Source organism: Rosa chinensis, chromosome 4 (genome assembly GCF_002994745.2).
Source record: "Rosa chinensis cultivar Old Blush chromosome 4, RchiOBHm-V2, whole genome shotgun sequence".
NCBI lineage: Eukaryota > Viridiplantae > Streptophyta > Magnoliopsida > Rosales > Rosaceae > Rosa > Rosa chinensis.
This window is the reverse complement of record NC_037091.1, coordinates 39,031,692-39,048,626: the sequence shown is the minus strand read 5'-3', so window position 1 is coordinate 39,048,626 and position 16,935 is coordinate 39,031,692. Positions and strand designations below refer to the sequence as shown.

The window sequence follows — 16,935 nt, the reverse complement described above, 5'->3', positions numbered from 1 at the left end:
TTTTGATTAAACATAGTGCACCAGATAACATGTGACCGTGATTCCTATGCTAATAGTCATTTGATCTAATCATACAAATTTTATTCTGTCATGGAAGATACAGATCAATGTTAGAGACTAGTTGCTGCTGAATCTATTAGGGACCTCACTAAATTAATAATGCAGCTGGAAATTTGAGGCTTTTACCACATATATATTATGCTGAAGGGTGTCCCATTTGTACTAGATTAGTTGCATTCCAATAATTTGTACATCGAGGATTCCAGAAGAGCTAATCCTTAAAAACAATGGTAACTCCCAATGACTGTAAATTCTTCTTTTTATGCAGCAAAATTTATTAGACCCTTCAAATCTGGAACTTGAACATATAGGACCTCGCTAGATTGTGAATAGGTACTGAGAATATGATGTGGGAATCAACGAGCTTTGTCCGGTTGTTCCACTTCAAATTACAGGGATCGATCCTATTATGACCATCTATATTGATATCTAGTATAGGCGGTAGATGGAACATGATCTTATGTGAATAAACAAAAATTACTTTGTTGAACTATAAACAACACTAGAAATCAACCCCGCACGATGCCGTGGGTATGTTATATGTTTAACGACAGCAAATACAAACATTCGAAACATTATATAAGTAACCAAAATATCTTGTACAGATTCCAAAATCTGGTATGTTAACCAGATACATACTTATTGCAAAAAAATGGTTAGGCTTAGCTAAAGTGTTCTATGTTTGTAGTTAGAGCCAACTATTTTACATTAACTCCTCTGATGTGTCTTCAGTTGATTTCTTCATGTCCGCTGCATCTTTCTCATTTGAGGGGCAGTCAGTGGAAGTCAGAAATAATCATATTAACATGCAAGTGGAGTGAAGGATTGAATGCTTTTGCAAATTGCTCATTAGAAATCTCAGATTGACATGATTTAATACGACTACAGGCCACATGGTAGGAAGTTAGGAATAGAGTACAGGGGACTACATTGAAAAGAAAATCATGATATGTCAATGTTTGAAATAAAAGATAGTCAATTTACCTTGAGATTGAGGTGTGGTGATGCTCCGGCATCATTACCTGAAACAATTGATCACTTTAAATCCAAGATCCCAATTAATGTTCCTTGATTAATTTGATCTGAATGTCAATTGTTTAGTAAGTTAGTACTAACTATAATATGTTTAATGACAATGGTTCCCAACAATGGCATACGAATCAGCCCCAAAAAATAATTTGAAGCTTAAGATATTGCGGTTGATTTAACCACTGCTGCATTACAACCAAAAGAAACCACATGATGAATGACCATGTCTGCATTTTCCTTTGATTTAAGGATCTTAAATGTATGGTTTTTGTGAATATGAAGCATTACCATTTTGAAGAAGCCGTAAACCTGTGATGCTGTTTTTGTATCAGAGGTAGCATATTCTTTTGCATCAGTTGCATAGTAGAAACCAGTGGCAACAGGTGCATCTATAAACAATATGCTTGCAGTGTGGAAACTTGCTACAAATATCAATTTTGTAACAAATCTAAGATCAATAAAACAGAAGCTCAACGAAAGTGGGAAGATACCAATTCTTCTCCATGAGTATGGGTAGTAATAACTTTTTGGTATACCTCCATCATACTCAGTAAAGTTGAAATCCAAAGGACCTGTACAAAATTTAAACCAGGAGTCAGCTCTTTTTCTTCCTCAGCAATTACAGTTACCCGTATGTGAATTTTGTCCATTAGGATGAAAAAGACACTACCATTTTGATAAATAAGGCCACTGAAAGCAGAACAACCAGGGCATCTACTGTATCAAAGCAACAAAAGGTCTACTTTGGGGTCTCCTTTTGACTCAATGAAGTAGTAAAACATCTCTGATCCATTAACAGTCGTATATCTTCTGAAAGTAAACGTAATTGTAAGATGAGAAGATAAGTAATTAGGTAAATGCAAGCAACCCAAAAACCTAAATTTTATGAATCCCATCTTACAAAATTACACATACCTAGTGGAGAGCTTGAAAGGAAGTTCACCACCGAATCATACAAGAGACTTGACCAGTGTGCCACAGTGAACTGCATTTGCCGAGAATATCAGTAGAAGAAGCAAATGCAAACAAACCTAGTTCACAGTTTTGTTGTTAGAACTAAATGCCATTGTTAGACAATGAAAGCTAGTTGCTAAGTTTTGGCTCAGGCCAGAAATTGAATGAAAATATCACCAAGGTTTTGCACCTGAAAGAATAAGAAAGCCTGTTTTCAAAATAACACCCCTCTTACAAACACCAGCAAATAGAAACAATAAGCCAAGTTGGAACAACAGCAGTTAGGTGTACCATGCCAAGTGCATGACTTTTATCAACAATGTACATTCATATTAAACTAAAACCACATATTGTGATAATGTGATGCCATTGTGTCCCTCACAAGCTAGGGAGTAAACAAACTGAACATGAAAATGAAACTTGAGACCTACGTATTAATAGACCATTTAATGAATCCAGTGAGACTCTTTGTTTAACAAACCAATCAAACAGCATAGAATGTCATATAAATCACTACGTATAGGACAATTCAAGTTTCAATTAAACCATTAATAAAACTGAGACCCATATGTCAATAAACTGCAAAATAAATTATGACATTGCATGAGATTGTAATTCTATTGTAACTTGATTACCCAACAGACATAGTACACTCCCCAACGACCGTATATGTTACAAACCAGTGTCTCCCATCAAGTTTTTAATGAATCTGATGTCAGTAGAGTACATCTCAACAATAATCACAATATCGGTGTGCTTACCTTTTTGTTCTTATATTCAGAATCTGATTTTATCATGTAAGAGCAAAGTTTCAGGTAAAAAAATTTACATTTACTTCAACCCCAATATCCTATGAAGATACACTTGCAAGTCGATACTTCTTATCAATCTATCAATACAACATCTATGTTACATTCTGTAACTTGAACATACTCAGTAACCAAAAGTTTGAACTTACAATTGAATTTTGTATTATCAAAAGAATTGGTGCATCATCCACTCAAACTGACAGACATACTATTTTCAGGGAAAAAGATTCAATCAATGCAATTAAAATAAACGTATTCCTGAGCTTAACGAAAAAACAGTCTACAAAAGAAAAGAAAAATCACACACATGGTTGAAATCAAAGATTAATTAAATTGAGAATCTACCATTCTGCAAATGCAGATGTCCCAAGCCATAGTAAATTGGCATTCAGCTGAGGAAATGAAAATTCTCAATAGCAGACTAAAACATACAAATTACAGCATGGGTAATGCAGATTTGTTATATGGCAGACTAATCTTCCATCCTGCCTCTTAAAATTTTACCATGAAGTTCACTCTATGCTTTCATATTACATCTAGTTGTTTGTGTTATGTGGCATAGTAATGATATGAATAATAAACCAGCAGACTTACATCAATTATAAGAGGCTGACCCTTCGTTCCACACTTCAGATGGTTCTTCTTTGCCTCATAAATATTATACAATATCCCTTGATTTAGTTCCATCAGGAACTGGAATCATTATATTAACCTCCTGCAAACTCTGGGTCTATGAGTATTTCTCCAAATCAAGCCCATTCTCTTTGCTTGGAACTGCACAGAAATAATGAAAGTTAAAATCCAGAAATATATAACTATACTGTGTGCTAGGCAGTGAACATAACTAGCATTTGTATGAGACCGAATAAAACACCAAATATTCTGTGCTTCATCATTCCAGTACCACAACAAATGTCTTTCCTCAAGCATATGGCTCAAGACCACCGATGTCTTACAAATCCCCAAATAAGCCACAGAACAACAAACTAAAAATCTTCGACACAAATCACCCAGTTTAATTAAGCAGTTCCCATATTGAATTTTCAAAACCACATCACATTTGTTAACAGACTCCAAGTTCAAAACTTTCCTCACTATATGTACGCATTGTTCTCAGTGGGAAAATCCGAACCAATTCTTGAGTTCATACATTTCATCCTTGTCAGTTTCCAAGTTCAAAACACTTTCTTCCACACTATACAAACACATTATTCTTTTGAGAAATTTCAAATCAACATTTCAATTTACACATCTCATTCCTAATTCCAGCAATCAAACAAAATCACACAACTATATGAACCAAAACTACATCTTTGAAACGAAACAGACTAAACGGCGGGTGATCCATACCTTTCTTGCCATTCTTCTCTTTTGCCCATATTGAATTTTCAAAACCACATCACCGATCAAACAAAAGAAAAATTACCAAACCCAACTTCAAAAAGGAACAACCAACAACAGAGTACCCTTTGTTCTGTTTCTGGATAATCAAACAGAGAGATATAAACAACACACCAAGAACGTCTCTTCAATAGTAATCCAAAGCAATCAAAGATTTAAAATTGATACATTGGGAAACTAAAAATAAAAAATTGAATATAATTCAGAGAAGACAATCAAAACGAAGAAGAGCATAAACTAAAATCAAAGAAAGAAAAAGAAGTTGGGAGCAAATTCAAATTACCACAGTGTCGGCGATAAATCTCGTATGTGTCGAAATAAGCGGAGGCCGACAGAAATCACTTGTAAAATCCATGATTGTGTCTAATGGAGAAATGGGTGCTCATAGGTTGCAATCGCTGTCGCCTCTCTTATCTCTTTTTCTCACTCACTAAGCTGCTCTCTGTGATGAAACCAACCAAGACTCCAAAATGAAAGAAAAGAGATTGAAGCTGCTGAAGAGACGAACGTGCAGGTAATGAGGACAAAAAAGTAAGTAAATTATCCAGAAAAAGAGGTACTGTTCATAAGGGGAGGTGAGTTTTACTTGTTTTATTTCTCAAATTTGTACATAATACACTCACAATCATAAGCGAAGAAACTTCAGTTAAAAATGTTATCATTTTACATAGGCACTTTTTTCATATTATAAAAGTTGGTGTTTTAACCAAACTTGCATATTTACATATTTTCAAAATAAAAATTTCGAGCAAAAGCTGGCATTACCCTACATAAGTTCTTCAGATGTATCATCATTATCTGATGTTGATGCTTCACTTGGATGCGGGGTTGCCGCTGAAAGATTGGATGGTAAGAGAAGGAAATAATGAATGAAGTTGTAGTTAAAATGTAATCTCGAATATGATCAAACAACAACACATAAGAAACAGTTTCCTTCCAACCCTATTTAATATCAAACAGACATAACAGTAGCAGTAATACTTTGTTGATTTCTGTAATGAGGACGGAGGAAATGCTTAAAAGAGTTGAGAAATTTATTTTAATCCATCAGTAAGAGGAAAATAAAATTTGTTTTAGACTTTAGAGCATTGGAAATTGACCACTATTTATATATAGTTTGCATCTGATTTATCTGTGTCTGAGGTTTTTGTTTTCTTCTTGATATTATTAGAAACACAAAATTAGGACCAAGCAAGTGAGGAAAAAATATGAGCAGTGGTATCTAAATTAGAAAGTTTGAATAAGAAAAGCAGAGATATTGACTAATGTGATCAATGGGGCCTAAGATTTTTGTATATATCTTCATCTCAATATAGAGCAAGGTCATCTGATAATTCTAAGGAACGAAACATCATAGTGTACTTCCTCATCTGTTTCCTTAATATATTTGTGTCATTGCATGTATGAACACTTGGGGCAAAGTAAAATAGGTATCTTAGTTGGGGTTATGTGCATTGCGCGCATAGCGTTGTATACAATATCTTAGGCAGATCTTTAACTCACTTGAGAGTCTTAACTGAATAGTCATCGTGGCAGTAACCGATTGCAGAATAATGTTCCTTACTAACTTCTGAGTAGTCATTCTACCTAATTGGAGTTTAATAACAATGCAGAACATTATTTTGGGAGATAATAGCATATTTAACAAACCCAGAAAGGCCTTGCTAAAAGTAATAGCAGGGGATGATTTTTGTAATTATCATTATACTTAAGAAATGAACAGAGAGAGATGTACATCAGAAAACTAGGTAAAATAGCTACTTTCATCAAAAACTTCAATTCAAAGGACAGCAAAGAAAGGTGTAAGTTATCGACGATGAGACAGAAGAGTAAAAAATATACAAATTAATGGATATCTCAAATGACCGTCACCTCTATATTCCTTGTTGAGTCCAATGTCAAATCCATTGTTTCTGGCACATATAGTGCATCCAATCCAATTGCAGCTGGAGGAGGTTCACTTTGAATTTGATTTTGTACCATATCCATTCTTATCCTGAGCCCTCGAACCTATTATTTGCAAAATCTGTACATGAAACAATACCATTTGTGGAGAGTAAGGATGGACCAAAATAATATGAAAAGAATAATGCAAGTATCATACAGGTGACTGCATTGCAATCCTAAGTGAAAGAAAGTGTGATGAAACAGAAGAAACAACTAAAAGCAACAAACTAACTCGGCTAGATAAACACGATTACTCATTGAATAAGTTTACTGTTTCACTATTTAAACATTTCATAGACCTCTTCTTTTTATCAAACTTCAGAACTGAAGCTAACTATAGCACATGTTGGAATAGCCTTTGGGCCTTCAGATCAAGTCAGGCATTTGCCTTATTTCAATGAACAAAGGCTGTGATATTGCCATGAACATACTCTCAGCAAACCTTATTATAATTCATGATGAACACAAACAACATGTGCACTTGCTAATGACTGGTGCATAAAAAAAAAATTAAAAAAACTTAACTGGGAGCAAAAAAGTATTCAATGCAAGCATACCTCATTTTCAACCAGAAACTACTCCCCATGAAGAGAATTTGTTCTGCAAAACATTTAAACATTCAATACGTCAGTAATGTTTGCATATATAACAACATTTAGGCACCCTATAAAGAACGGTATGAGCATGTGTGCCACAAACCAAGAAAGTGTGCAGGCCCCTGTGCTTCCATAGGGTCAGAGAAGCTGCCTATTCCGACGCACATTGCTGCTGATGCCTGAAAAGATGATCAAACATCGTTATATATCCGACATAGCTGAGTTGAGTTGATAAGTTAATCACATTCAGTCTATTGAGTTGTCATAGTGGAACCTCTAAATGATAAGAGAGAGTAATACAACTTTCCTACCAGATAAGCTATTTTCATCAATGCAGTGCTGATTTTATCAAGTTACCCCAACTGGGTTTTCAACACAGAAACCAAAATTTGCAAAAACAGCCCAAAAGTTTGACCCTTTAAACACATTTGACCAACTTTTTGGATGTTCTTCGAAACACACCCACACAGAGGAGCTGTTTGATCATTACACAATGCAAGGGGTACATATCTAACCAGAAATCTTTGCTTTATGTGATAACTCGGGGGTAAACGTCTCTTAAGATTCCATCTTTGTCTACAAAAGAACTTGATAAGCCAGATGGGCATTGCTGGGTCTAAATTTAAATGATGCACCAACCATCTTAGTTTTCATTATTTGGGTTATTTTTACTAGTTATTTAATTTTTTTTTTTTATCAATTATAGATATGGGCATTGCAGGTATTGAAATTTAGACCATAATGGACCAACCTTGCTAGTCTCAGAGGCACCATCTCCATCTTTGGCTGTTGCTTCATCTTCATCAGCTTGACTGGGTTCAAGGCTCTTGGACCCTTGTGGATATATCTCAGGATCATAAGTGAGCAATGCAGTGAGGCTATTCTGAAGCTCAATCAATCTGTACAATTTCTTATCATTCAGAGATCGTCCGAGGAGAAAGTGAAGCGACCCCAAAATAAATAAATAAAAAAAATAAAATAAACCTTTGAAATACCCAATCAACCAAGACCATCCCTTCTTCCTCTCTAGATTTACCCTTCTTCTTCTTCTGATTGCTGGCTTAAAGAACCAAGCGGTGCGATAGGAGGTAAACAGCTGTCGATTATCAAGCAGTTATCAAGTTGATTGGCCTGTTCAGCAAGCATTGCCTTCATTGTACCTCCTTTTCAATCTCTCATAACAGTTGATTATCTCCCGGTGACTAAGATGAGGAAACACACTTCCTTCAGCCCTGTGTATTATTTCATGATGAGCAAGGCTGACCCATATATATTCGCTAGGTATATTGTTTACCATTAGCTTAATTATCAAGATTGTGACCATGAATAATTTTTTTTGGCTGCATTATTTTTTTTGGCTCTGTCTGTTCCACCGACTGTACAATGTCATTGTAATAATCGTTAGTCAAAATCAAGATTGATCATGTTTTTTGCTTGCTCTTTTATTCAAAACACAATTAGAAGCAATGCATAAAAATGCATAAAAGTACATTGAACAAAAAAAGTAGTTCAAAATTTCCAGACATAAATTTAGCAGGTAACTATCATAAAGAAGCAGCTATAAGAAAGCAAGATTGCCTACGTACCCATTGTGGGATCAAACCGACCGTAGTTCATAGGAATTGAGTTTTCGGTTTTGTACCGACTTTTGTGTTTGACGGATGTATATAATTTGAATCCGTCAAATAAACTTTTTTCTTTAGGTGGACACTTAATTTGGTAAAGTGTCCATTGATTTGATTTAGGCACTCGTCGTACCGAGCTTTGCAATTGGCTTTGAGACTTGAAGTAGGCCTTGCATATGCTAGATTGTAGTTGCAGACATGTAATTTGATTAAGCCCGGAACTTTGAAGTAGTTGTAGAGTTAACTTGGACACCTTCTAAACTCTGTACATATGGGACTATGAGAGAGCTCAACACCATTATCTACTTTTGATATTTTTCTGCCTCCTGCTTGCATTTTAAGGTTTGTTCACTCTAGCAAGAAGGACAAATGTAGGTACAATTTTGAGAAGTGTCAACCCATGTAGCTTTAGGAGGTAGTCTCGCATATCTTTCTTAGGATTTAGGATTGATTATACTTGTTCAATCCTTGATGCATGCTAGACATAATGGCTTCTGGGTGTTGGCCTTTCATTTTTTTTTTCTCTGCTTGCGGTGCCCATGCCAGAATAGCATTCAAAGTTTCAAACTCTTCCAACATATTAAAAGCTGGACAATGCATGACTTTATATTTTGTGCTATACACATATTTCTGCATGCAATCTCGTCATTGAGCTCAAAAACAAATGTTGTTCCATTAATTCACGTCGTTGGCTTTTGTTTTAGCAACGGGTCCCATTCTATTTGATGGATATCTTGTCGAACTGAGTCTCCATTTTTTTGTGACGACAAACGACACTTGGCATCATTCTAGCAGACAATCAAGTTATGGCTTTATTGATCGCTGCGTTGCTGCGGCTTTGTTGATTGCTGCATATGCTTGGCCTTCGTGGGCTTCATGTGCTTTGAGGGGGAGGCACCACCCACCATGTTCGGTTTAATTCACTTTGCTTTCACCGCATATACGTAGGATACACCGCCATATAGACATCGAAAGAAAGAAATCACCATGCTTTGTCTAGCTCACTTTGCCTTCTGCGCCTATACACGGGACGCACCACCATATAGACACCGAAAGAAAGAAAGAAAGACACCACCATGTTTAATCTAGCTCAGTTTGCCTTGATATGAACCACCAAGTTATCAGTAGGAAATTTCGTGATGTAATTTATTCATTTGTTTTAAAATCCAAGTGTTCAAAAATTTTGAATGGAACTGTGGAAGTATATACCGCAGTGCTTTTATATGAACCACAAAATCAAAATGAAAAAATGGACAATGGCTGAAATGTACTGGCACTCTAAATCACATATATTCAGTATATACATTCCATAGCTTAATTACACTTCAAAATTTCGAAGTCCACATATCGGACCTTTTGCACTAGACAATTTCAAGTCCAGTAACCTTAAACTTTAGAACTGAACTTTGTTATGTTTTTACATAGCTAAGATGCACCTGGAGGTTGTATCTTTCAAACTCAAATTCTCAAGGTCGGCCAAGATTCCATCAAGAGGTCTTCTCATATCAGCCATCACCTTTTCCAGCAAATCGACACCTTTTGTACTCGTCTTCTTCCCCATCCCGGCGGCACTGGTAATTGCCTCATTAGGCTGCTCGTTGGGCTTGTGTCCTTCCACTGTACTAGTGTTTAGGCTGCTTGGTTTTTTGGCTATTTCTGTTTTGGTCTTCTTGTGATCTTTGTCACCATTACCCACACTTTTCTGCACCGCCTTGGCTTTCACAAACGATGTGGGACGCCGCCGCAGCTTAGTCCCCTCCTTGTAATCAAAACCAAGACCTTCATTTTTGGGCCTCAATTCGGCTTCAATTGGGCTCACAATACCTTCCTCGTTTCTGCCGAGTCCGCGTCCGTTATAGCCCATCTTCATCAGCAATTTCATGCCGATCCCCCTTGTGTGTTTCTCGAACTCCCCAATATTCAGATCCCCACCGTCCTCATAGGGTTTCACGGCGGACCTGATGGGTCTGGTGGGCTTCACGGCGAGCTTGGTGGATGAAACGACGGCGTAGCAGCCGCGGTCTCGCCCCATGCGTTTTCTGGAGCCGCCGTTGTCTCCGTTGTCGTCGTCGTGGTGGTCGGAGGAGGAAGCGAGAGCGAAGATGCAGAGATTTCCTTCCGAGGTCTCAACGACGCGTCGGAGATTGCTCTCCTTGCGCTTGCGAGAACAGAGATCGATTTCAGACCTCAAATCCATCGATCTCGGATCAGATTCAGATCTACAGAGCCTCTCGTATAAACTACAAACCCTAAAAGAGACCCAGACAGAGAGAGAGATTGAGAAGAGTGAGAGAAGTAGAACGAAAAATGGGGACGCGTTCCCTTATTTATAGATTTGGAGAATCATAATAGAAAAGGGAAAATTTCCTCTGAATATGAGGAAATAATTGCGTGGCTTACACGCGGGACTTGTCATTGGGCCTATTGGGCCTGTACAGCTGCCAATAGGAGAAGGTTTAATCGGGTTTAAGGTTTTAAATCCCAACTCGAATAGGATTGGATTAAATTGCTCTAATATTAGCGCAAGTTGGAAGAGAAATGCGACAAGATGTCCAGACAAAGTTTCTATATATGCGTGGCCACCTGAAGAACGGGAGAGACCTTTCTTTGCGCGCACACCTCAGGTCCCGAAGCACCGAGGAACTGGAGAGAATTAGTGTTACCCACTACTGAGGACAATACCAAAACTAATCAGCAAACTTGCTCTGTATAGTTTGGTTTACTAATCAATGTCTTATGTTGATCTTCAGTGATGTTTTATTCTTTGAAAGTTTGAATTCAAAGTCTGTGAGCAGTGATTATGAACAATGGAAACAGTAAATTAAGCACAAGAATACTACTTCATCATTTAATATATCAACACCAGTCATTGATCTAAATTTGATCCTCTCTATAGAATAACTGGGTCACCTACTCTCCCCTCAAATCATCATTCTAACAATTTTAGAAATCAACTTAGATTTTCGAGAAATTTAATCAAGTCAATAATACAATGCGTGTCTAATGTAGAATGTGTATACCAAGTCATAATCTAATAGTGGATATTGTCTAAGATGATCATTATACAAAGAAGCCGATCAAATATCGTCAACTTGCCCTGCTCTTTGTCCATGCTGTGAAGAACAGTGATACCTCAAGATAAGCTGAACACTGCCTCCAAATGCCCAAGATGGAAGCCTGTTTCAACTTACCAAAAGATGAAACCAGAAAATGAGAATTTACTGAAAAACCATCACTTGTTTGATCTAGAAGATCAAAATGTATCAGTGTCCAAAGCACGAATCCAGTGATCACCTGAAAGCCAAAGCATGATTGTAGAAACCCATTCCTTATCGTTCACGCACAAAGGGGTTCAATAATCTATAGTATGGGGAAGCAGCTATCAGCAACTACAAATCCTGAAGCTGTTGGATAATCTTTCTCTAACAGATGTTGAATTTGATTCCGGATCATCGTTCTCTTGACTTAACTGCCTGTTCAGAATTTCCAAAACATTATCTGGTGGACATTTATCTGCCGGATTCTTTGGAGATGTTTGGCAGAAGCATTCTGGCCAAGAATTTGTATGGAAAGACTCAGGTAAGATCCGCTTGTGAGGGCCGCCGAGGTTTGTTTTTAGCATCACTTGCCTAACAGCTTCTTCAAAACCTGCTTTTCATCCTTTTCTCGCGATCAATGAAGATTGTAGCAAGGGCTTTTCTATCAGGTCTAATTGTGGTCCGGAAACCATAATAGAGGCGGTGTCAAAGGAGATTGTTGGCAAAGTTTAGCTAGGTCCATCATATGTAGGCATAAAAATATCAGAGACAAGACAAATAAACCATGTAATCCACTGCAGACCCTCTTAATCCCTGGGTGTTCTCTGGTAGCTCATCTGTGTGTTCCACAGAACAGTGGTTCACTGGTTCTCAAGAGGGAACAAAGCACGGAATGGTTTCATGAATCTCTCCCCACCAAATAGTTCACCAGCAGCTAGGTACATCCTGGTAGAATTGTTAAATTCCATTGCGCGTAAAATAAGACCGACCTGCATAGAAAATGGTCATATTTATGAAGAGGAAATAGCGTCTATGGCCTGCTATCACAAAATGGAAAGCAAAACATAACAAGATAATGATACTAAGTAACCTTTCAAAAAAAAAAATGATACCAAGTAATATCCATCCGGGATGATGTTATATTCTTGATGTCCAACATCAAAACAAGTTTCTGGACCACATAGCCAAAAAAACATTCAGAAGAAAGACAATATCACCTCGATCTGGAGTTAATGGGCATTTTCCGATTGCTCTTCTTTCCTTGTAAACAAGCTTCTTTGGTGCAAAATTTTCATTTCGATACTTCTTCAAAATCTCTTGCTCTTTTAGGTTAAAGATAGATATCAAAGCACCTGCAAAACCATCATACCCAATGGTATGCTGTTGTCAGAGCCATTATCTCTCAACATCTGAATTTCATTCATGAACTAAAAAGATATTCCTTGTCTGGATACACAAGCAAAATAGTTGGAATGACGTATAGAAATCTTCATATTGGAATGGCAACAAATGTGTTTTACAAGTAGTAAATCTTCATATTTCATACCAAATATAGCATGTGTTCTCATTGACGTAATATAGTTCTCGATTGTGTAATTCGGTGGCATCTTGTGTAATGTTTCTCATTGAGAAAATACTTACATCTCAAACAATTCTTATTACGAATAGAGGGACAAATGGTTAAAAATATTGTAATAAATGTCTTGTTTGTGGTAATTACAAGGTCTAAGACAACATTAGTTTATGAACCATTTACAAGACTAACGACAAATGTGATGTACAAGTGGTAAATCTTCATATTTCATATCAAATAGAGCATGTGTCCTCATTCACGTAATATAGTTCTCGATTGTGTAATTGGGTGGTACCTTGTGTAATGTTTCTCATTGAGAAAATAATTCATCTCTGATAACGCTTATTACAAATATAAGGATGACTGATTAAAAATATTGTAATAAATGTCTTGTTTGTGGTAATTACAAGGTCTAAGAGAACATGTACCAGTTTATGAGTCATTTTACAAAATTGATGACAAATGTGTTGTACAAAGTGGTAAATCTTCATATTTCATACCAAATAGAGCATGTGTCCTCATTCACGTAATATAGTTCTAGATTGTGTAATTGGGGCAAACCTTTTGGTAATTACTCCATTTAGGACAATATTTACAGGTACATAGATAATATTACAAATTGACGACAATTATGTGCTTAAAAAGGTAAACCCTCATAATAGACCAAAATAAGAACATGTCGAATTAATGTGGTTCTTTATTTGATAAACAATGTTATTCAATCAATAAAAAATCTCCAACTTGTTCAAGGAAAACTTAATATGTGTTTAGCCCAAACTCTAGGTTACTTGACCTAGTGGTAATAGGATTTAATTAGAATGATCTAGAATCCTAATCAATGTAGAATTACTTTCCTTATATGATTGAGATTCTATGCATTGTAATCCTCTATATAAAGAGTCTCCTATTATCAATGAGAATACACAGCGATTATCTCTCAATTTCTGATTCCCTAAAATACGTTATCAACACGAAGCCCTAACCTTGAAATCTTAAATTCGTAGACTTCAAATCCCAGAAACCACCGCCTCCCACCTTGAAGATCTCAACTCCAGCAGTCCAGAACCGGCGGCCCCACCCCCAGAACCGGCCTGAAAACCACCGAACCGGCCACCGGAAATAGCAAAAATAACTTCTGCCCGGTTCAAAGCTTTCCTCACCACCTCCTGTCTCCATACTCGGCCACCTGCAGCATCTACAGCCCAGAAATCCCGAACCGGAAACTTCACCACCTGAACCGGCCAAAATTCAACCGAACCGGCCACCGGCGTCAAGCAGATCTGAACCGGCAGAAAAGAAAAAAAAAAAAAGGAAAACGAAAGAAACCTGCTGAAGCCCAAGCCCAGCCCTCGTGCAGCGAAGCCCAAGTGAAACAGCCGAGCCGCCAAGCCGCAGAATACCCTGCCACGTCAGCATACACGCAGGCGCCTAGTCATCTGCCATGTCATCAACCAGATCTGCCACGTCACCGCCGCACTGCCACGTCAGCTCAGACTTGCCACGTCAGCACCCCGGTCAACGGTCAGTCAACTCTCCGGTCAACGCTTTTCCGACGACTTTTCAGGCTACTTTCCGGCAACTTCCGGCGACTTTTCCTGCCACTTTTCCGTCAGCTACAGTAACTTCCCGGCGACACTTTCCGGCAAACTTTTCAGTCAAGATTTTCGGCAATTTTTCAAGGTAAACTTTTCTAAAAGTTCCAGTTTTTTTTGAAGTTTTTCAATTTCTTCTTCTTTTCTCGGGGACTTCCAACATCCCTTCTTCTACCCCCCTTTCTTCTTTATATGGGAGACCAAAAGCCGAACTGTGGGGGTTCGTGCTCACACCAAGCTTGGAGTTTGTAGAGTCCTCCAAACTTAGAGTTTGTTGAGAAGAAAACGATCGACCACATCCATCGTTGTTTCGATCTAATCCAAAACCCCTCTTGGAATCGGATTTTCTTGGAAGCGACTACGCTCAGAAAATTCCTAATTTCTTAGAAGCGACTACGCTCAGAAATTTAATAATTTTTCGTGGTAGCCTTTTTCGCTCCGAAACTAACCCTAATCTTGTGTTGTTTTTCAGGATGAGTTACCTGAACAAGTTGAACTTTGTTCCACTCGAGACAACTGGCACAGGATACCATAGGTGGGTCCGAGATGTGCGCCAACATCTTAAGGCTGATGGACTTCTGGAAGCCATCCAAGAGCCTAGTCAGAACGTACTCTTCATTGAGCAAGCTACTGCTTTTGAAGAAAAACAAGCTAAAACCATAATTCTCATGACAAGGCACATGAATGACGCGCTCCAAAATGAATACCTCAATGAGGAAGACCCAAGAAAGCTATGGGTAGAACTTGAGCAGCGATTTGGCAACGTTCGTGACTCCCTGCTTCCTGATTTAGAAGTGCGATGGCATAGCCTCCGCTTTTGTGATTTCAAGTCTCTGCTTGATTATAACTCGGAAGCCCTTCGTATAAAGTCTCTGATGGAGTTTTGTGGCCAAGCCATAACTGATACGATGTTGATCGAGAAGACTCTCTCTACCTTCCCCGTCTCTGCACTGATTTCAAAGAATTATCGGATTGATGTAAATGCAGGACGTATCACAAGGTTTCATGAGCTCATTGGCGCCATGAACGTAGCTGAAAAGCACGATAATATCCTTGTGAAGAACTATAATGCTAGACCCGTGGGAACTAAGCCTATTCCGGAGTCTAACTATAGTCGCGCCCCCAATGGAGGACGCAAGGAGCGAAACCCTAAGAGTAGGGACGATTCTGGACATTCTGGTCTATATGTTCGCCCTAAAGAGGAAGGAAATCGCCGAGAGAGGCGTGCACGGAACCGTGGAGGTCAACGTGTGAAGAGAGAGAGAGAGGCGGAGCCTCCGACCATGGTAGTAACGCCACCAACAGCATAGGTCGTCCAAATCGCGCTCCAATGGCCCCTCGATCAAGGGAGCCAGACCTTAATGATGTTTGTTTTCGATGTGGATCAACTGAACATTGGGCCAAAACATGTACCGCACCCCAGAATGTTGCAAACGCATACAAGACATATCGTGAAGCAAGGGAAGCAAATTACATGGCACAAGAAGATCAAGATGGCGATCTAGACCTAAGGGTGGAAGACTACAAGGATCAAGACCCAGAAACTGGCGATTTTTGATTAAGTCTTTTTATTTTCCAAGAGTTGTAGGCGATTGCCATATTACTTTTTATTGGATTAGATTTTCTTTGATCATAGAAACAATGATGTACTCCGTTGGCTTATGAATAAAATTTCGAGTTCTTTTCATTATGACTCCATTTTGATTCTGAGCATATGACTTTGTGACTACGATGGCTAGGCCATCAATATTAATTCAAGGACATGGAATAGCCCAAGTTACACTTGCCAAATGGCACCTTGATTACAGTTGTCACAGAAACTCTCTACGCTCTTAGGGTAAATAGTACCCTATGAATAGCCAACGAATTCCATGCGAAAATGCATGTAGAGAACGGAAATGAGTTCCTTTGCATTACCTCTAATGATTGCAAACAAAGACGCATCTTAGAGAAGTTTATGTGTCTCTCTAGTGGACTTTATGTCACTATTCGAGCTATTAAATCCAATAAAGTTATGAGAGAAGATCTCTTAGATTTAGACACATATCGGCTTTGTCATGACATGATAGATCATCCTAGTCATGATATGATGATCCGTCTACAAAAGACTTCACACGGACATCTTTCTCTTGAGCGAAATGAAGCATGAATCAAAAGTTGATTCTTAGACTAAGTGTAACCGATGCTGCTGCCTAGGGCACCGCCTCCGTCCACCACCAGCCTAGGGTTGGCATAGTCCCTATCCATGACTCCATGGATGGCGTCCATCATGGTGATGGCGCCCTAGGTGATGCTGCAATCACCAACTTGC

The 16,935-nt window shown here is 38.2% G+C and overlaps 2 protein-coding genes and 1 pseudogene across 14 annotated transcripts; all 3 read right to left on the bottom strand.

Annotated features, from left to right (window-relative positions):
• Window positions 1–504: 504 nt before the first annotated feature.
• LOC112196334 lies at window positions 505–7,930 on the bottom strand. 13 transcript variants are annotated; one of them, XM_040518279.1, is made up of 13 exons: window positions 7,781–7,913; window positions 7,548–7,695; window positions 6,900–6,975; window positions 6,758–6,800; window positions 6,126–6,279; window positions 5,019–5,087; window positions 4,203–4,747; window positions 3,447–3,626; window positions 2,005–2,074; window positions 1,626–1,661; window positions 1,378–1,511; window positions 1,045–1,082; window positions 505–942 (listed from the first exon to the last, which is right to left on the bottom strand). In XM_040518279.1, exons 8-13 carry the CDS (start codon window positions 3,537–3,539, stop codon window positions 837–839), a joined length of 477 nt encoding a protein of 158 aa, XP_040374213.1. In that variant the 5' UTR covers window positions 3,540–3,626; window positions 4,203–4,747; window positions 5,019–5,087; window positions 6,126–6,279; window positions 6,758–6,800; window positions 6,900–6,975; window positions 7,548–7,695; window positions 7,781–7,913; the 3' UTR covers window positions 505–836. The 13 variants fall into 13 exon arrangements, 1 of the variants encoding a protein (XP_040374213.1); XR_005809905.1 differs by adding an exon at window positions 1,760–1,899 and having other exon boundaries at window positions 505–1,082; window positions 1,378–1,661; XR_005809911.1 differs by adding an exon at window positions 1,760–1,899 and having other exon boundaries at window positions 505–1,511.
• A 1,908-nt stretch (window positions 7,931–9,838) lies between these two features.
• LOC112199266 (septin and tuftelin-interacting protein 1 homolog 1) lies at window positions 9,839–10,618 on the bottom strand. Its single transcript, XM_024340306.1, has one exon. It carries the CDS (start codon window positions 10,616–10,618, stop codon window positions 9,839–9,841), a length of 780 nt encoding a protein of 259 aa, XP_024196074.1.
• A 684-nt stretch (window positions 10,619–11,302) lies between these two features.
• Window positions 11,303–13,027, bottom strand: LOC112199265 (annotated as a pseudogene).
• Window positions 13,028–16,935: the final 3,908 nt, after the last annotated feature.